This window comes from Euprymna scolopes, chromosome 33, assembly GCF_053919585.1.
Source record: "Euprymna scolopes isolate OS-2025 chromosome 33, ASM5391958v1, whole genome shotgun sequence".
Lineage (NCBI taxonomy): Eukaryota > Metazoa > Mollusca > Cephalopoda > Sepiida > Sepiolidae > Euprymna > Euprymna scolopes.
This window is the reverse complement of record NC_136514.1, coordinates 81,304,516-81,327,409: the sequence shown is the minus strand read 5'-3', so window position 1 is coordinate 81,327,409 and position 22,894 is coordinate 81,304,516. Positions and strand designations below refer to the sequence as shown.

The 22,894-nt window shown below is 37.1% G+C and overlaps 1 protein-coding gene across 2 annotated transcripts in view; it reads left to right on the top strand.

Annotated features, from left to right (window-relative positions):
- The window catches only part of LOC145258327 (unconventional myosin-XV-like), a 597,738-nt gene that overhangs the window by 399,328 nt on the left and 175,516 nt on the right, over positions 1-22,894 (top strand). For both annotated transcript variants that reach the window (XM_080116477.1, XM_080116478.1), the window contains exons 25-29: positions 2,599-2,697; positions 14,142-14,216; positions 17,257-17,417; positions 17,840-18,009; positions 22,145-22,217. In XM_080116477.1, coding sequence (XP_079972603.1) covers positions 2,599-2,697; positions 14,142-14,216; positions 17,257-17,417; positions 17,840-18,009; positions 22,145-22,217 — 578 coding nt within the window. The remainder of the gene's footprint in view (positions 1-2,598; positions 2,698-14,141; positions 14,217-17,256; positions 17,418-17,839; positions 18,010-22,144; positions 22,218-22,894) is intronic.

Genomic DNA, 22,894 nt, shown 5'->3' with positions numbered 1-22,894 from the left:
ACTCTTGACTTGGAACGGTCACCAACACACACCCAGCAGCAACGCCGACAGGGACTCGAGCAATAATGTCGACACAGACGTGATCGTTAATGCTAATATGAACACAAAAGATAAGCCCAATACAAATATGACTGACGTCAACGTCTTGATCTGTAACACCAATACGAACTCAAACAATAATGTTGATATGGATTACAATCGCATTGAGGTGTTTCATTAAGGGACATCGCCTGATAAAAAGAGCAGGAACCCCGGAAGAGAATTTCAAAGTTTAACAGTTCTAGGGAAGAAGCTATTATAAAAGGCTTTCTTACATTTAGGGATCTCTACTGTGTAGGGGTGGGACTTTGCTGCTTGTCGGGTTTGTCGGGGGTATTTTCGTCGAGGGGGTACAAGAGCTCACACACACAGATTGACATGTATACACACACACAAACAGATATACATGCATACTCACACACAGACAGACATGCATACTCATACGCAGACAGACATGCATACTCATACGCAGACAGACATGCATACTCATACGCAGACAGACATGCGTACTCACACGCAGACAGACATGCGTACTCACACGCAGACAGACATGCGTACTCACATGCAGACACATGCGTACTCACATGCAGACACATGCGTACTCACATGCAGACACATGCGTACTCACACGCAGACACATGCGTACTCACACGCAGACACATGCGTACTCACACGCAGACACATGCGTACTCACACGCAGACACATGCGTACATACTCACACGCAGACACATGCGTACATACTCACACGCAGACAGACGTACATACTCACACGCAGACAGACGTACATACTCACACGCAGACAGACGTACATACTCACACGCAGACAGACGTACATACACACACACAGACAGACGTACATACACACATACACAGACGTACATACACACACACAGACAGACGTACATACACACACACAGACAGACATACATACACACACACAGACAGACGTACATACACACACACAGACAGACGTACATACACACACACAGACGTACATACACACACACACACACAGACGTACATACACACACACACAGACAGACGTACATACACACACACACACAGACAGACGTACATACACACACACAGACAGACGTACATACACACACACACAGACAGACAGACGTACATACACACACACACAGACAGACAGACGTACATACACACACACACAGACAGACGTACATACACACACACACACAGACAGACGTACATACACACACACACAGACAGACGTACATACACACACACAGACAGACGTACATACACACACACACACAGACAGACGTACATACACACACACACAGACAGACAGACGTACATACACACACACACAGACAGACGTACATACACACACACACACAGACAGACGTACATACACACACACAGACAGACGTACATACACACACACACAGACAGACGTACATACACACACACACAGACAGACGTACATACACACACACACAGACAGACGTACATACACACACACACAGACAGACGTACATACACACACACACAGACAGACGTACATACACACACACACAGACAGACGTACATACACACACACACAGACGTACATACACACACACAGACAGACGTACATACACACACAGACGTACATACACACACACACAGACAGACGTACATACACACACACACGCAGACAGACGTACATACACACACACACAGACAGACGTGCATACACACACACACAGACAGACGTACATACACACACACACAGACAGACGTACATACACACACACACACAGACAGACGTACATACACACACACACACAGACAGACGTACATACACACACACACACACACAGACGTACATACACACACACACAGACAGACGTACATACACACACACACACAGACAGACGTACATACACACACACAGACAGACGTACATACACACACACAGACAGACGTACATACACACACACAGACAGACGTACATACACACACACAGACAGACGTACATACACACACACACAGACAGACGTACATACACACACACACACAGACAGACGTACATACACACACACACACACAGACAGACGTACATACACACACACACGCAGACAGACGTACATACACACACACACGCAGACAGACGTACATACACACACACACAGACAGACGTACATACACACACACACACAGACAGACGTACATACACACACACACACAGACAGACGTACATACACACACACACACAGACAGACGTACATACACACACACACACAGACAGACGTACATACACACACACATACAGACAGACATGTGTACTCACATATGGACAGATGTACATACAGACATACGTATACACACAGACAGACATACATAAGTACACACACGGACATGTGCACAAACACACAGACATATATGCACACACATAGATACATATATACATGCACATAGACATAAACATACATACACAGACATATAGACACACTGACAACTGCTCTTTATATCATAGATATTCCAGATATCACCTCTCTTTTAATTCGATACGACATTTAAGGAATAATTTGTTTCCAAAATAATTTCAGAACCATCACAGCCTCGGAATGATAAACCGGCCAATCAAACAGCCGTTTCTGCAATTGTCGAATATCGAGAAACAGCATTCCTTATCGATTTTCAAGCTGGTAAGTTTCTTTTTTTCTTTTCTTTTGTTTGTTTACTAAAGAGGTTTTACTGCTTATCAAGGCCGTTCGAAGATAAGAGTTAATGAGGGGTAGGTGGCTGGTGAGACTGGCAGGGTCACCAGTAAAAATACTACTACCGCCACTACTACTACGTTAACACCAAATTGTACCCCCCCCCCTACCTCATGTCGGGGCTATCAGTTTATGTGATCGGATTTGAATTCATCGGCTTTACTTAACTTTTTTGCCCTTTTGGCCAAGATCAAAGTATAGTATCTAAATGCGATCTGGTCGACAGGTTTCGGGTCGAGCATCCAGGGCGGGAGATGTGGACGTTGACCAACAGCGTTCCGTCCTATCTGAATACCTATTTGGACAGGATACTAGTTAGAAAAGATGAAATAGATTTCCTATCTTGCCCCACGTTCACTTGGTTAGGTCAGTCAGACCATAAACTAGTTATGGCCCGGCTGAAGCTAGGAAATAGGCCTAAGTTAGTGGGGTACTGGAAGTTAAACACATCCCTTCTGGAGATACAAGACTTCCGAGACCAGTTAAGAGAATTAATTAAAAAGGCACTAGTGGGGACGGTTACCGGGAGAAAGTGGTGGGTAGGTCTAAAAGCCAACATTAGAAGCTTCTCCGTCAAGTATGCCCAGCGCCTCACACTAGATAAGGCCAAGACGAAGAAGTAACTAGAGCAGAAACTAGCCCGGGCTACAGGAGAGGGTGATAGGGTTAGTCAGGAACTAGCTAGGCAGGACCTTCTGCGCGAGACTAGCGAGCCCTACGAAGGTCAAGGAGTCAGAGCTAGGCTTAGAAAAATAGGAAACGAAGCAATCAACTCTGACGCTGTCGCATGATTTCTAGGCGTGGCTCGGACAAATACATTGCAAAAGTTAGACATCCGGATGGACGCACCCTTGAATCGACTCGGGAGATCTGCGAGGGGTTTCGAGAACATTTCGAGGAGCGTTTTACGCAGCAGCCTGATCTTCCGGTCCTTGAGTTTAGCGACTATTTGGCCGACTCTCCCCGTCTTGAGCGGCTAGTTGCGATGGTCGGATGACGGAGTGGGAGGTCTTTACTGCGCTGAAGCAGGTCAACTGTGACAGATTGCCGGGACTCGATGGTCTGCCATACGAACTGTATTTGAGGCTGTCGCCCATGTTTCTGCCTCTTCTGACAGATGTTTTCAACCATTGGTTTGCTCAGGAATCCATCCCAGGGCAGGTAACCAAGAGAGTGATCACATTGCTGAGGAAAGGTGATGGGCATGGTGGGGAAGAGTTAGACGACTACAGGCCCATAACTCTGAAATTTTATTAATATTGTTATCTTTTTGTATTTTTTGATATAAATAAAAAAATGTTTTAAAATTGGGTTTAAGTAGGAACCATACACACATAAATACGAATTTAAAAGGGTAACCATGATAAAAGATGCTGGCCGAGAGAAAAATCTTTTAAAATTTACAATAGAGACGAGATGGATCAACCAACCTCACCATCCCCCCTTCTTTTTGAGTTCGCCTTGCACCTAAGTTTTTTGTTCATTTTCCCTATTGTATTTTTTCCTTTGAATAAAAAAAATTTAATATCTCAAAGTGTAGTAGCTGTTCTTCAGATGCTGCACTTCTATTTGTTGTTCTCTGTCAGTGGAGGAACAGTCCTTCACGACTGAGACAATTTTTTATTATTGTACCTTTTCTCCATAAAACACGACCCTGGTGTCTAACTCTGTCCCGTGGGGAGGCATTGTAAATAGGTACTTCTTGACTGCTTCTTTACTTTTTATTTATTTTTTTATTTCTGTCTTTAATTTATTGGTCGAAAGGGAGAAAGAAGACCAGAGAGGAAAATAAAGAGAAAAAAAGGGAGTTACAATTAGTTTTATTACTGTAGTAGTAGTAGTAGTGGCGGTGGTGGTAGTATTTTTTATACTTACCCACCACAAGACAACACTGTGATGATTAGTAATGGCGGAACTTGGGTAGTGTTTGTTTATTTAAGAGTACTGCTCAATAAAAATTTGTTCACATTAGACTTGAAAATGGCCAAGTTATTGATTTTTCGCAGAACTTTTTCAGACTATTCTGCAAACGGAGATAAATTTTTAATTATATTTTAAATAAAATCATTTCCCGAAAACAGCTTACGAGGTGTGTTCAATAAGTTTCTAAACTTTTTTCGTGTGGGTGCTTTTCTTTATAGTACACACACACATGAAACTCTAGTCCCCTTCTAAGTAATCTCCTCTCGCTGCAATGCACTGGTACCATTCCAACAACTCCTGGAAGGTCCCAACTTGTCTTCGGGCCAAGATCAAAGTGTAGAATCTGTTCTTCAGATATTGCACTTCAATTTCTTGCTCTCTCTCTCTCTCTCTCTCTCTCTCTCTCTCTCTCTCTCTCTCTCTCTCAGTGAAGGAGAAATCCTTCACGACTGAGGCAATTTTTATTTTTGTTCCCTTTCTCCACGTTAACAAACGATCCTGGTGTCTAACTCTGTCACATGGGGTGGCATTGTAAATAGGAACTTCTGGAAGGCCCCGTGTAATTCCTCTTGTGTGAGCGTGTCAATAACCCTCGTCACAACCCCTTTCATCTCCTCAACTGTCTCATAACGACAGCCTCTAAGGATTTCCTTGAGCTTAGGGAATAACCAAAAGTCTCGGGGAGCAAGGTCTCGACTATAGGGATCTGAATTGATCAATTCGACCATCTCCCTGTTGTCATGACAACGTCTTTCTCTCTGATCTTCTATGAGCACCCTTGGGACAAACTTTACACAAATTTTCTGCATCTTCAGTTCCTCACAAATAATTGTGTACAGTTCCCACACTGACATCAAACTGTGCACTTATTGTCTCTATAGACACCCGACAGTCCTTATCCATGAAATTCTTTATTTACTAATCAGCTCTGTGTTCTCACTTCCTTACTCCTCTCACTACCGCTCAAAGACTTCCTGCCTTCCTTGAATCTTTTATGCCACTCAAAAACTGATGCTCGGTTCATGCAAGATGGTCCAAAAGCAGTCTGAAGCATTCCATACGTTTCTGTGACATTTTTTTTCCAAGTTTAAAATAGAATTTTATTACATATCGTTCTTCTAAACTGTCCGCACATCCAAATTGTATTTTTGAAATTCCCCAGCTGTGACAATCATGATTTCGTAGTAGGGTGTATTCCAATTCCTGCTGTAGCTGTTCATTTGAACCTGAAATCATAAAAATTGGTCAGTCATCTCATGAGATGTATTGCAATAATATACTGAATTTTATGAGTCTGCAACAATTTTAAATGCTTGTACAAAAAAAGTCGGAAAACTTATTGAAGGCACCTCGTATAAAACACGTTGATACTTGTGTGGATTGGTGATCCAATGCATTTCAAGTGAAAATATTAATACGTACTTGCATGTCATGTCAAAATTAGTGTAAAGTAAAAAGAAATTATAAAAAATGATCCAGTAGATGATCTACATGTATTTTTAGCAACAAAAAAGTAATCTACAATTATGTTCTGATAAATTTTGGTTAAAAATGGCTAACCCTTAATTTAAGTCAAGTCGACAGTTATCTCCCTTCATGGATTGAGATTGTCGGACTGACTTCCTCATCTTGGTTGTTAGAGTCACAACGTTTCGGCCGTTTTGCCCTCCGTTCGTTCATCAGTTCGATACAAAACACCTGATGACGTCCGAAACGTTGTGACGATAACAGCCAAGATGAGGAAGTCAGTCCGACAATCTGAATCAATGAAAACACCTCATCTCAAAAATAAAGACAATTACGAGTTATCTCCCTTGTTTGTCATGTTGAATTGGTCGCACAACTTTTCCACATTAAAACATCTGATAAAACTCAATAATTCGGTAAATTCTATTTTTACATGCAATTATTTTTCTACTGAATCATCCTTCGAAATTTTTCGAATTTGTACCAATTTCCCCATCACATGTAGGTATGCAATAATGTTTTCACCTGAAATGCGTTGGTTTAAAAGGTCATCAAAATGTTTCATTATATACATGATAAATATATTATCTCTACGCGTAAAAGTTCAGTCATTTGTCGCACTGACATTGATATTAAAAACCCCTTTTTTTCTATTTAAGAATTAAAATGAAAATTCTTAATATTCTCAGTCATGGATATGCGAGTGACGTCATAAAGGTCAACTAATTTGCATATTCATTTGAAAAACAAACTTTCATTAATTAATTATTCATTTTTTTATGGTTTCTTATTGGACGATTGGTTTCATTTAACGATTTTACTCAGTTTTATTTATGCATATTTTTTATATTGTACATAATTGCATAATATTTAAGATGAAGAAGTTCTAGCACACATGCACACACGTGTGTGTGTATATATTAGTGGTCTGGCAAGGCCACAGGGGAGACAACCGAAGCACCAAAACTGAAGCTGGCCTGTATACAAATGTAGGCAAATTTGGGCACATTTTATTGGTTTGAAAATATAGGTTCTTTTTTTTTTTTTTTTTTTTACTAATTGTCATAAAATTTTAACTATAGAGTAGTAATATAATCTTCAAAAAGTTTCATGTAGTTTTGTCCTCTAGAATCAAAGATATAAGCATTTTAATATTCAATTCGGTTACTAGTATAGCTATATCCAGATATATATATATATATATATATATATATATATATATATACTAGCAAAAGTACCCGTCGTTGACTGGTTTCAAAAACAGCCTACAGAAAATGGACTCTGATTTATGAAAGTATGATTGATAGGTTATGAAAAGGAAGGGTTGTAAAGAGATAACTTCGAATTTGGGAGTATCAAAACTAAAGCAAAATATGATGAAAGTAAAAAAAACAGATAAACACCATAATTTATTATACCATACCTGTTCACACTGAAACACTTATCACAATATTCTGTGGATCTATATTAAAAAAACCTTGTTTGTGACATATTTCCATTTTATGGAGGTCAGGCGCGGACGAACACCCCATAATTTTATAATACCATATTTCTTTAAACTGAAACATAATTATTAAAGAATGCTTACACAAATAGATATGAAGTCTTTATTAAAGTTTTTTTTTTTTTTATTTTTTTTTTATTACATTTTCACCCCAAACAAGGCAAATTGCTACTTTGGTGTAGGGGGCTACTATCAGGGGCAACAACTACTGGGGTACTATGTAGGGATTTGGGCAGCAAGGTGTCGGTTCACGTTACACTTGAACTTCTGCACGTCAGTACTGTTGGGGAAGCAGGGACCTGGAATGGAATTCCAGAGTCTTGCGGTTCTGGGGAAGAAACTATTGGAGTAAAAAGATCTTTTACATCTAGGGACCTCTACAGTGTGGAGGTGGGATCTAGTAGCCTGTCGGGTTTGTCGAGGGTGCTCGCGTCGTGGGGGCACAAGTGATTGCAGTTCATCAGAGCATTCACCACTAAAATACTTGTAGAACAGACAGAGGGATGCAACATTTCGTCGATGGGACAGAGGCTGAAGCTTAGATGCCAGTTCAGGGCCTATCAGATTTGCGACTCTCTTTTGAACCTTGTCAAGGAGCGAGAGACTAGTAGCAGATGCACCAGCCCAGATGTGGCAGCAATACTCCATACATGGGCGAATGGTGGCCTTATAGAGGTACAGGATACTTTCGGGTGTTAGTAGTTTTCTAGCACGGTAGAGAGAGCCTACCTTTCTTGCAGCGGCCCTGGCAATGCCTTCAATGTAATTGTTCCAACTCATGTTTCCTGTGAACGTTAGGCCAAGGAGTTTGAAAGATGGACTCTCAGATAAAGAGTCGTTGGCCATTGCTATTGGTGGTAGAGAGGGTTTCTTGTAATTATTGAATGAAACTAGTTTAGTCTTGGCAGCATTGAATGCGACCAACCACTTTTGTCCCCATTCCACTACAGATTGGAGGTCTTCCTCTAGTGTTTCTGCCATTTCTTTAGAAATGTGTTCATTCGTCTTCCTGTCGTGTCTGCCATAGAGTGTAGTGTCATCAGCATATATACCCATCTCAGAGGCAATGTTGTCGGGGAGGTCATTTATGAATATCAGGAACAATAGAGGTCCAAGGATAGAACCCTGGGGCACTCCCGCATTTATATCATATTGTTTAGATGTGCGACCGTCGAGGACTACCTGGATTTTTCTCTTATCTAAGAAGGATTTAATTATGTTAAGTATTCTACCAGTGATACCGTATGATCTGATTTTACTGAGGAGACCCTCATGCCATACCCTGTCAAAAGCCTTAGATATATCTAGAGCTACCGCTCTGCCTTCCCCCGCTTTGTCCAGTGATTGGTATATACGTTCAGAGATCACGGTGAGGATGTCTGCTGTGGAACGGGCTTGTCTAAATCCATATTGTTTGTCAGTCAGTAGTTTAGCATCTGTAAGATGATGGACTAGAGCATGGTTAATTATGGTCTCAAATATTTTGGCAAAAAGTGGGAGGAGGCTAATGGGGCGATAATTTGATGGGTCTGTCCTTTCGCCAGAATTCTTGAATACTGGTACAACAGAAGCAGTTTTCCAACAGCCCGGAAAGCAAGCTTCATTAAGACATTTGTTGTAGAGTTTGGAGAGAACTGGAGCTACTTCGGCTGAGCACTTTTTTAATAGCACAGCTGGGATAAGATCGGGTCCACATGCTTTTGAGGTGTCAAGGTTTTTTATGATAGCATGCACCTGAGCAGAGGTGGTTTTCAGATCGTCTAGTGTGGCGTCTGTCCGCATAGGAAAGTCAGGTAGGGGGTGGTTGGAAGGGTCCAGTGTGGAGTTTGAGGCAAACCGACTGGCAAGCATGTTAGCCTTGTCGGTTGCTGAGGAGACAACCTCGTGATTGTTGGTAAGTTTGTGCCTATTTCCATTCTATGGAGGTCAGGCACACCGCACAATTTTATTATACCATCCCTATTTAAGTTGAAACATACTTATCAAAGTATTATTATTTACATCTATATCAAAAACACTTATAAACGTTTTTTTTTTTAATTTTTTAATTCCATACTTTGTGGACCAGGCGCGAACGCAGACCCCACAATTTCAATGAACCGCCGTTCTGCCAAATCAAACACACCCATTCCTGTGTCTCGATACAGCTTCTATCATTATATGTAATCAGTTTAAAATAGTCAACTATATAGGAGCCTATTTGTGACCACACACACAGACATTCAGCTTTATATATATATGTCATGTCTTTTTTTTTTTTTTTTTTTTTTTTTTTGCAATTTTATGAATTCCAAATCTTAGCGACTATTGATCAGAATTTAAAAAATGAAGGTTCGTTAGAAAGGTTATGACCTGAATTGTGTAGTAGGCTATGTTACATTTATCATTAAGGTCGCACATTAAGGGGATCATCCATCATCCAGAGCCTATTTTTAGCACTTTGTTTACAGCCATAAAATGTTTCAATCATAGTCATTTGTTTTCCTAGTTTTGTATATGAATTACAAAATATCTGATATTTCCCCAAAACCTCTAGCCTTGATGGAGGGGAGACTAAAACTTACTGCTATGGTTTCAAATGATCTGAAATAACAGCAAGGGGAGACTTGATTCCAAATATTTCTCATATGTTATATTTCCCGTCTTTGGTTTTCATACATAAAGTAAAATTCAGTGTACAAGGATTATTTGATGCTGGAGATATTCATAACCGTACCCTATTTCCAAAACAGGGGAGATATAACATATTAGAAATATTTGGAATCAAGTCTCCCCTTGCTGTTATCTCAGATTATTTGAAACCATAGCAGCAAGTTTTAGTCTCCTCTTTATCAAGGCCTATTATTTGGTCTGTGTATCTGTTTTCTATGGACTCTAAAAGGGTTGGTCCGATTTTTTAAAAATTTCACACAAATGTAACTTATGTGTCTGGCAGTGTTCTTAGATAGGTTTTGTACCAGAATGCCTCCGATAATTATCGATAATCAAAAAAAAAAAAAATCATTAAAGAGGGAAGAGTCCGCTTTTTACGAAAATCATCACTTTCATACAGTCTAACATCACAAGTGCATTCGAGAAGTTTTAGCACCGCACAAACAAATGTGTCCGGCATATAAAATCAACAGTAAGTTCTTTTATATGACAGGGGCGCATTTGAAATAAATGTTTCTATTTAGAGCACAATTGAACCATTATACTTGATTTTTTTTATTTTAAACTTTAATTGAAGCCATCATCACCACACAAGTAGAAAAGCCAGGCATATAAAATCAACAGTAGATTGATATGATAGGGGTGCATTCGAAATGAATGTTTCTGTTTAGAGCACAATTGAAGCATGCTATTTGACTTTAACATTTTAAACTTTGATTCTAGCCATTATGTATAAAAAAAAATTTTTTTTAATCAACAGTAGGTTCTTTACAGTGTGATGGACTGTCAGTGCGGAGAGGAATGTTAGGCTTCCTCCCGATGTAAATAGAGATAGCAATCAATCGATTTGATTGAAAAATAAGCGATTTCACCGATTTGCATGACAATAAAACATAGGCGTGCGAAACATTCATTGTTATTAAATCCCGGACAACGACTGATCTCCCTGGTAGTACATATATATATATATATATATAGTCATCCACATACAGTACTGTCTCGCTCTACAGACTTGAAACTTTATATATAGAGGATTCAAACCGTGAACAAATTCAATTTGGTTTTTAGAAAGTAAAAATGGCTGCTATGGAGTCAAAATTTAAAAATTGGAACTTAATAAGTGTAAGTCGAATTAATGTGTATTCTTTATGTGCGTGTAAATATTTATACGTTTAATGGCATTATTTTTTGTTTAAGTTTTGATATCCATGTATCCTTAAGTGATATGGTAACAAATACCTTTAGAGAGCTACATGTTTTGGTTTCGATCCTAGCTGATGGCACCCAAGTCATTTTTTTTTTTTTTTTTTACTTTTAAAATCCCTATTATATATTCGGTGCAATATAATAATAAATACGGAATCTGCATAAATTAAAATATCATTTAAGTGTATTTTACGATTGGGCAATGACAGGCGGCCTGCTAAATGTGAGTTAATCAATGTTTATTTCCCTAAGGCTCTTTTCTATATACTTTACTAAGACAATGTACATACTTTAGTTCTGGGATTGATTTATGTCTAAAAAAAAAGAATAATCTTTTTTAATTGTTCTAAATAGTTGTAATTTGTAATTAACTGAACACGTTACACCGCTTTTTTCCTACATTTGTTCCGATATATTTTAACTAATAGATAATTGGGCCCAAGAACGGTATAAAAATTAAATAAAATTTAAATCTTAATGTTTAATTTATTCTTTCATTAGAGGGTATGGTAAAGCTTTCGTGGCACCTTTAAATGATAAAGTTTACAAAAAATAAATAATAATAATGATATGCCTACATTACTCATCCTGCTACCTAAAATATATATTCCATAATTTATAATTAAATAGTTTAGAATTTCACTAAGTACATATTATTAGTGCTCACTGTATTCTTTCATTAGAAGGTACAGTTTTGGTGGCACCCTTCAGTGATAAAGTTTACAAAAAAAAAAAAAATAAATAAATAATAATCATATGTCCACATTACTCCCTCTGTTGCCTAAAATATATATACCATAATTTATAATTAAATAGTTTAAAATTTCACCAAATACATATTAATTCTCACTCATACTGACCATTTTTTTTTAAGGATTACTTAATATAATTCGATGTAAAGAAATTGTTTTCTCTATTAATTTTTTGCATTTATTTTAATTTTTTTTACAGGGAAAGAGTCAGTTTGAGTGGGCGCACTCCATAAATGTCAATTTACAAAAAAATAATTTTAATAATGTGAATTGCTGAGAATATATATTAAAAAATAATAATGATTAGTTCATTAGTTTAGATTATCCTATATATAAAAAAAAACATGTACACCTACATAACTTTATATATAATTTTATATATATTATACCAGCGGGACTTGTAGAAAATCCACAAGGGACTCATTCATATATAATATATATGTTGGCATTCTGTAGATGTTCAGTGTAAATGGAGACGCTCTGATATTATTGTAGTTGTTTTTATTAAAACTGCAAAAGTATTTATCTAAGCTAGCACGAATGCCCGACAAAGTCCGGTCGTAAAGTAAGCTTAAATATGATATTTTAATTCTTGCAGATTTCGTATATACGCGTATCATTCTAGAGTTAATTGTCTATTGATTTTTATATATTATAAAGTTGCGATTTCAAAAATAAAAAAAATGTATATCCATATGACCTGGGTGTATTAGCTTGAATCGAAACTGACACCAAAACTTATGAAAAAAAAAAAATTATATATATATATATATATATATATATATTATATATTATATATATATATTATATATATATATATATATATATATAAACTCAAGTTCCTTCAACTACAATCGAAACTGAAACCAAAACTTATGAAGAATTCTTGGTAACATTATGTATAACAAGAAACGGAAGTACATAACAATTAAACGACCCGGATGTAAGCGTGACACAGAAAATAACACACGCTATCATATTAATATATAGATTGATAGTGTTCTACATGTTGAAATGTATTTTGTTAAATAATGTTAAAAAAAAATGTATTTTGCTGGATTTAAAAAAATAAAAAATAACTAGCAGGATTGGTGGAAATTCCATGGAATGAGAAAAATATTTAATCAACAAATATGTTTTGATAAAGCTGATATTTTTCTGGATAGAATAAAAAAATTAATTTTTTAACAGAAAAACAAATAACACACAACAAATATGAGTTTACTAACATTTCTATGAAAATAGTGTCCACTCTATTTTAAGTATAGAACTGAACTAAATGATATAAACTAATAAGTACTAATAAATATTCAGGAAGTAATATTGTGCTACATAGTTCAATACAAATGATAAAAACACGTTTTGAGAGACAATCTTTAATTTACTCCTCGGGTTAAGCACCTCTTGACAGACAATGTTCGTCATTTTTGCCCTGTTTCTTTCGAATGTTCCCTTTTTTAAGTAACGTCTCTTTGGTGAAGAACCGTTTACTGTCAAAATTTCTAGGAGTTCCTTTCTCACATTATTACTACAATGATTATATATTATTATGATATTCGAAAACGACGATCTACTAAAGGGAGGTTACTCTCATATTCTTGACCCAGGTTGCCAGATTGGCCTTTTTTAAAATCAAATTTCACGAATTTTGTCTTTTTTGAAGCAGTTTGGCGTTCAAAAATTGTATTTGACTTTTTTTCAAAGAAGAACGTATGGACTAAGGGGGGGGGGAACAAGCAGAATATTATATAGACAATAGTAATAATGGCAATAAAAAAAAAAATAATAAAATGGTTATAATAAAAATAATAGTAATAATAATGTTAATAAAAATAATAATATTACTTTTTCTAAAAAATTTCTTTCAGATTTTGCGATTCATGTGTGAGACCAAAACGAATGACAAGAAGAGAAAGATAATTTCTGACTACATTATACAAAAGGTAAGTCTAGATACAAAGGGAGACAATTCTACTTTTGTACAAGTTATCTCCCCTGATAACACCTTTTTCATGCTGATAATGCTGACAAGAAGTGTGATACTCGGATCGGAAAATAGGATTGAAAAGTCGGTGCTCCAGAGGAAGAGGAGAAGGAGGAGGAGCCCACTGACCTTACAAAAGATGCCTGTGCAGCCCCGTCGGCATTGGCAGTAGGGCGCCTCAGGCGATTAACAATAAGCTAACTCCTTCTAAAAGAGAGATGGCAAATCCTGGGAGGCTTGACCTCCTAGAACTGCACTGAACCAGCATTACACCACAATCAACAGGGATCAGGTCATCACAGGTATGGTCTAATCTCTGTTGATTTTGGGGGCCCGAGGACAACATTTTTTTATGCTGGTGACTAAAAGATTCCATTATCATTCCTAACCAACTATAGATGATGTGCAGGCAGGCCTACGTTTACATCTTTAAAACGATCCTTTAACATTGTTTCGGTTTGAAAACTCAAGTCTCATTTCATGCACAACATTGCAAGATGAAACTCTAACGTATTTTAAACAAAACTTGTGTTATCAGTCGCCGCGTGACATCAATTATGTCAAAAAGCATGTAACGCTTTGGAGTGCTTCATTAATAACAACCATCAATACTATTTCCTCAGGAACGAGCAGAGACGGGGAGGCTGCTAGGAGTATCCAAGCACCTGCCCCTTTTACCCCTGTTTTAAAAGTGCCCTTTTCAGAGGAATGTATTCTAGCCCCACCGAGACATTTTTGCCATTTTTTTTTTTTCACTTGAGTACCTGCCCCGAAAAAGTTCCCTGTACATCACTGTGTATTTCCTCATTCGAAGTTAAATTAAAGGAGAGTATAAAGTAGACCTTGGGTTTAGTTTCGGCAGTCTTGTAACTCTCGCTTCTCTCATTTTGTCCTTTAGTCCTCACATTCCATGAGTGGTGTTTCTGACATAGAGGGAAGAATTGCTGTTTTGGGGTCAGAATCTATTTCATCTAACACTTATCGTTGGCAAGTTTTTGACCTTGAAGTAGTATTTTTTTTTTTAGCTCCTTACATCAAGTGGCTTCATGCCCTGTCTGGAGCAATTTCCATAAAGAAGAAGAAAAAAAATAATAGTATTTATAGAAAAGACTGAGACTAGCAACATCATGTGATTAAACGAGAGTAGAAAGTGGATATTGGGTTTACTTACAGCAGCAATGTAACTCGTGTTGTCCTCTAGTCCTCACATTCCATGAGCGATGTTTTTGACAAGGAGGGAAAAATTGCTGTTTTCTAGGTCAGAATCTACTCCATGTAACACATATCGTTGGCAAGTTTTTGACTTTGAAGTAATATTTTTTTAGCTCCTTACATCAAGTGGCTTTATGCCTTGTCTGGAGCGATTTCAATTAAAAAAAAAAAAAAAGAAAATTAAAACTGCTTCTAAATATATATTTTTTTTAATTTCTACTGTTGATCCAGCATATTCAGTAGTTATCTTCCTTTAACCATATCCAAGTTATCCCTCCCTTCTAAATTATACTAGTTAGTAAACGAATGCACTCTCTACTTCTGAAAACCAATAATATACCTCCACTCTATGTGGTTGAGTTAGAAACCAGATTCATTCTTTCTTGGCTGGCTTTTACTAATCTAACACCGTTTCCCATCAAACGTCTTCCACATTATGGTAGACATCGTTTTCAGGTTCCTTTTATTCGTTGCAGCTATACCTTATTGGAACATCAAAGTAAGACTATGTTACGTAGACCTTGCCCAATGTATCTCTCTCTCTCTCTCTCCCTGTTAGTTTACCCTGGCAATATGTGTATTTTCAATTGTGAGCATATACATTCGGACGTATCTGAAAAACACGATGAACGGAGATTATACATTTGTTTCTCTACAACCAGCTCATAATAAAACATTCCCTCATTATCACCATGTTTCATGTATGATTATGATCGTCTAGGGTTGTCGACTGTCTCGTCATTTTAACTTAGGGGAAATAAACCATTCATGCATGAAAACGCAAGTAGACTTTGCTAAGTTTTCAAGGTTTTTTGGAGAGAGAATTTACGTATAGAGAAAGAGAGTCGACTTAACTAAAATTAATTATGTCTTAGTTTCTTTATTTAGTCTTAAGAAAGCATAGACAGTCTCGAGGCAACATTCAGCTTAGATTTAGTTTCTACATCATTTGTGTATTTTGTTTGCTTAACTTCCTGTAACGTTGTCCTCCTAGCAACGGACGTCGTGTCCAGTTTCATTTGGAAAGGAGACAGAGATAAGGAATAAGAAATAACTCAAACTTGCTCGCTCTTTGTATTTCCTACACAGTACAGCCGTGACTTCACTAACGAATAACTCAAACTTGCTCACTCTTTGTAGCAACATTTATTTCCTCATCAGTACAGCCGTGACTTCACTAACGTTCTCTGCATCTCTCACGAGATCTCAAACATTATCTTGTCTTTCTCATGATCATTCTTTTTCTCTTCTTTTTATAATCCCTTTTTCTCCCATTTATGAATGTAGCAGCATACCTACGCTGTTACATTCATTTCGTTCAACACCTTTTTTTTCATTTACATCTGTTCAACGAAATGAGTGTGACAGCGTACCTACGCTGTTACAACGAAATGAATGTAACAGCGTAGGTATGCTGTTACATTCATGTCGTTCAACACCTACTTCTTTTTTTTCATTTACATCTGCATATTTGCACTGTTATATCCATTTGTTTCTCTTATTCAAAAACGTGGCGTCATCTCATATCGTTCAACATCCCCTTTTTTTTTTCTGTTCAGCCCTGTCTCGTCACCTATCTTTCATTCGACTCCACGAACCGTTTGTTTTACAGATCTGGCTTATCCTGACATGCACTAAAGGTGATTCTTGCCAAAATTCACACTAGCTAATTTAATCGCTACTTACTGGCGTAAGGTTCCAATATATAACAAACCAATTTTTCTGCTGCTATTTGGATGAGTCTATCATTTTAAAATGCCGATTAAAAATGTGCTTTTCTTGAACAGGGTCTTCAAAGTGAGCCTCTTCGTGATGAGATCTATTGCCAAATTGCCAACCAGACGTGGCACAATCAAAACCTCAGCCAAGTCGAAAATGGTTGGCTGTTAATGGCCAACTGCCTTTGCTGCATGCCACCAAGTGAAACGCTGAATAAATACCTTTTCAAGTAAGTAAACATTTTTGGAGTCCACCTTTATATAAAAAAAAAAAAAAATGTATAAAGGTTGCAAGAATGGAGATTAATAAATAAATAAAAATATTCCCAGGCAATGATTGGCAGGAACAGCTAGTATTCAATATTTAAAGAAAAAAAATGATGAATCTAAATAATTTGTCAAACTTGGAGGAATCTGCACAGAATTTTGAATGGAACCCTTTAATTAATCCACAACTGTAGCATGCTCTCATTCCGTCAGCCATGACTGGGTAGAAGTCCCAACTAATTCAAAATTGTACTTTCCGGTCGCCCACACTGAGGATTGACCCCTCAACCTTCAGAAAAAGGTCACATTTACAACTAAATGTTTTGTTGATCTGATACTTCGCTCATTTGGTATATATTTTTTTTTTTTTTTTTTTTTTTTTTAGATACGTCTCGGATGTTGGGTTTAACGACTACAATGAAATTTGTCAGTACAAGTCTTTCGAGTGCATGAAGATACCGCCTTACTTGAGCCGCATTTACCCTCCATGTTTGCTGGAGTGGAAGGCTGCACTCAGAAAAGCCAACATGGCTTTGAGCGCCAAATTTCCTGATGGTAAGACTTTGCACTCGTTCTTATTTCTCTTTGTTTCTGTCATTGTTTCCCCCTGCTGCCATTACTACTTGAGTAAATAAAGCACGAGTTGTCTCCCCCTGGGATCACTATTACTTGGGTAAATAAAGCACGAGTTGTCTCCCCCTGGGATCACTATTACTTGAGTAAATAAAGCATGAGTTGTCTCCCCCTCTGATCACTATTACTTTAGTAAATAAAGCACGAGTTGTCTCCCTCCCTATGATCACCACTACTTGATTAAATAAAGCATGAGTTGTCTCTCCCTAGGATCACTATTACTTAAATAAAGCACTAGTTATCTCCCCCTGCGCTCGCTATTATTCAAGTAAATGAAGCATTAGTTATCTCCCCCTATGATCACTACTACTTGAATGAATAAAGTATGAGTTGTCTCCCTCTGCGATCACTATTACTCAAGTAAATGAAGCCCTAGTTTTCTCCCTTTGCTACTATTACTACTACTAGTAGTGAGTAAAGCATGATTATCCCCCCCCCCTGTGATTACTACTCCTTTTATCATGTAGACAACCATTATCTTAACTTTTGGTTGAATTGGAAAGGGGGGGGGCTAATAAATGTGCTTTTAGTTACTTGTAAATTGAATATGTACCAAATTACTTCCAAGCACAAAAGAAAAGTTGTTGAGATATTGAAACTAATTCATAAGTATATCGAATTACATCCCTTAGTTTTGCGTAGATATACTGAAACGGAATCAAAACATCTAAGTTTATATGAGAGATTTATTATTGTTATTATTATTCAGTACTCGCACGAGGTTCTCACACAAGTCATCATCAGTGACTACTTATTGATAATAACCGGTACTGTTCTCTGGAGTCTGAGTGACAATAATTCTCCCCAGATTTCTAGTACTTTCCACCTCTTTTAATAACTGTTGCAAATGGATAGATATTCTGAAACTACATTAACTGACATATTTCGATAAATCTGTTTAAGGCTGAACACAGATGGTAAAATAATACTGTGAGGTCTGCATGCAGACCTGATGTCCATAAAATGAAAATATGTCACAAACTCCTTCAAGTATGTTTCGGGTTTAACAAAGATGGTACAATTATATGGCAGGGTCTACGTATTATGTTGTTAGTTCTGGGGCAACGCTGGAGAGTAAACTAGTCGATTATTGTTAGGAAGTAGATTGAAGATAAGAAAGAAAAATGTTAAATCATATTGTAGATACGTTTAAATTAACTTGATATTTAGCGTTCCTTCGAAGAGACGTTTGTTTCAGGACTGCAAGAAACAGAACAGAAGAGTGAGAGACCTATTCATCCCTGTGAAATGTTTTTCCTTTGTATGGACCAAGCGGACAAAGATGTTATTCGTTGTTGTAAAAGCCTGTCTTGAATACGTTTGTTGTTACAATGTGAACAGTTGTATGTACGTGTCCCTGACAAACCCGATTAGCAATAAGATCTCACCCTTTCATTGTTGATGTCCCTAAATGTCAAAAAGCTTTCTATTTTAACAGTTTCTTTCCTCGAACAGCTAGACTCTGGAATTCCCTTCCTGCTGCCTGCTTCCCTGGCTGTACTGATATGCAGAAGTTTAAATGTAACATAAACAAATATCTTCTTAATTTTTCCTAGACATGGTCGCAAACAGTAGCCCCTTACATCCAAGTGGCATTATGCTTTGTAAGGGGGGTGAACATGAGTAAAAAGAAAAAAAAAACACCCACATATACATACAACTAAAGGAACATTTTAAACGCTAGACGTTCACACAGTATATCTCACATTTATATATACCCACCCTCGCTATATAACATTCATTCGATGAGAAGTTGAGAATAAAGTTTATATAAAATTAACTTAATATTTAACGTTCCTTCGAAGGGAGACATTTGTTTCAGGACTGCAAGAAACAGACCAGAAGAGTGAGAGACTTATTCATCCCTATGAAAAAGGTATGTTTGTCCTTTGTCTGGACCAAGCAGACAATGATGTTATTCGTTGTTGTAAAAGACTGTCCTGCATATGTTTGTTGTTACGATGTGAACAGAGTTGTATGTAAAATACCCATGCATATATACAACTAGAGGAACATTTTAAACACTAGACGTTCACGTCATCCTGCGGTCTCAGCCGAGATTGAACTCACTACACCCTCCCAGTATTCCCTATCTGTAATAGCACCCAAAAAATCTTCCTTGGAGATAAATGTTTCTTGTTGTATCCTATCTGGAAAAGTTAACTTTCTGATCGATTACGAGATGATGAGTGCCTCCATAATACAAATGATGGAACAAGTTCATCTTTCCCTTCCTTTATTGTTGATTTCATCCATTTCCATGTACTTTTAAAACATTATTTTTTTTTCATTTAATACGTTTTATAATTTTGTATTTTTTTTAATTTTGTATTTTTTTTAATTATTTTACTATATATATATATATATATATATATATATATATTCATTTATACACACATACATATATATATATGTGTAGAGATGTGATCAAGTTGTAACAATTTCTATCTACTGTGGGAACGAAAATGGCTTTTCAGACCAGCACTGCTCTTACACAGTCTGTTGCAGAGGTCACTCTTTAGCTGATATTGAAGGACACCAACTGCAGCTGCTCTACTGTGGGCATTCATATGACGCTTTCGGCCTCCATTCGATTTACAGATCACAGAGCAAATAAAACATCTGTGTTCTGTAGTGTTTTCAAGTGCACAATGCCAGGCAAACTGAACACGTCTTTTGCAAACTGAGGTTGATACTCTCGGTAAGTCTCCATATATTATTTCTAGAGTTTTGCCATGTGATTGAGTACTCTTCTCAAAAGACGGGTGTAACATCCATCCAAACGACGCTGTTTTGCTGAAAGAGTCCAAATTTCAGATCCATAGAGTAAGATTGTTCTCAATAGGTATGCGTTGTATACAAACACACAGGCCACTGTCCTGGCCCCAGATGGTGAAACAGAACCTTTCTCCCAAGTGATACACTTGCACCTTTCCTTTTCATCATTGTAATAGACTACATCATGCGTATCTCTGGATACAATCAATGGCAATGGACTGATGTATCAACTGAGAAGCTCACGTAATCCTGCACTTTACATCACTGATGTTGATTTGGATGATGACATTGTGCTGTTGTCTGACAACCTCATTAGCACCAAGATACTCCTATCTTCTCTTGAATCAGCAACAAACTGTACCGGGCTTCACCTGAATGCTATCAAGACTGAGTGTATGCCAATTAACATTCGCAACAACCACGAAATTAAAACCCTCACAAATAGCATCCTCAAATGTGTTGAAGACTACAATTATCTAGGACCACACATCAGGATCTCTTAGAGGTCCTGGATATGACCTTAAACTATATCCGATGATGAGGCCCCAGCTTGCGGGCTTTGGGGAGTGTGGAGCCACCCTTTAATTGCCATTGCTCCCAGGTCCACTCTGACCAAGAGTGGTAGTACCTGTTAGGGTCCCAACTATGGGTTGAATAAAAACGACTTGAAAAAAACTATATATTCTATTAAAAAAAATTTCTTCAAAATCACTGGATTCGGCATTAAATAACCTGAAAAGGGTTGATATGGCGTGAAACAAAAACAACTAACATCATTAACATTAGAAAGAGCAATCTTGTTCGCTAATTTAAAATCCAAGTTTTCTGCGTACTTATTGAGCCAACCTTACTCTATGGATCTACCCTTTACTTACTTTACTAGACGTTCACACACATCTATATACATCTATATACACTCACCCTCACTATATAACATTCATGTGCGGCAAATGTCCATAAAATGGAAATTTGTCACAAACTTCAACTGTTTTGGAGATGAACCTACAAAACCACATGCATTCTAAAAAGATATTTAACAGAACTTTATATTTTAGTTTGAACAAAGGTGATACAACAATGCTGTCGGATGTGAGGTTGCGGTTCAAGCTTAATGTCTGTAGAATGGAAATATGTCATAGATTTATTTTCAAGCACGATGGCAATAAACAATAGATGAAAGGTATAACTGGAATCTCCACTGGTCCAACAAGATAATTTTATATATTAGATTACTGTTTTGTTATTTCGTTTCTAATTTTGCTTTTCCCAATTTTTGCAGATAAGAAAGTGATGTGTCATGTTGAGTCGTGGACAAATTCCGAAGATTTTGCAGCCCATCAGCTGAAGCAAAGGTGAGCCATGCAAAAACAGATGGACTTTTTTGTGTCCTCATCATTATTGGCAAAGTCACTAAATTGCGAGAAAACAAAATTCTGTGTAACCATTAAAAATGGTTTGTTTTTTTAATATCATTATGATGTTCCTTAAATAAGTTTAGAGATTTTTTTTTGCACAGGCATTTAAAATTGTTGTAGACTCTTGAAAATTCGGTAGGTTATTGCTATATATCTTATAAGATGACTGGCCATTTTTTTTTATTTCAGGTTCAAATGAACAGCTACAGCAGGAACTGAATTGCACCACACTAAAGCCTGGTTGTCACAGCTGTTGAATTTTAAAAAATGCAATCTGGATGCGATGACACTTTAGAAGAATAATATGCAATAAAATTCTGTTTTGAACTTGGAAAAAATGCCATAGAAACATATGGAATGCTTCAGACAGCTTTTAGACCATCTTGCATGAATCTAGCATCAGTTTTTGAGTGGTATAAGAGATTCAAGGAAGGCAGGGAGTCTGTGAGGGGTGATGAGAGGTGTGGAAGGAGTAAGAAAATGAGAAAATTTTTGTTGAAGGCGCTGAGAAATGGAAAGATTTAAATGATTCACGTAAAACTTTAAAAATTGAAAGTGTCGAGAATGGGCATATTACACAATATGCATCAAATTTTTTAAAAAAGAAAAGATTG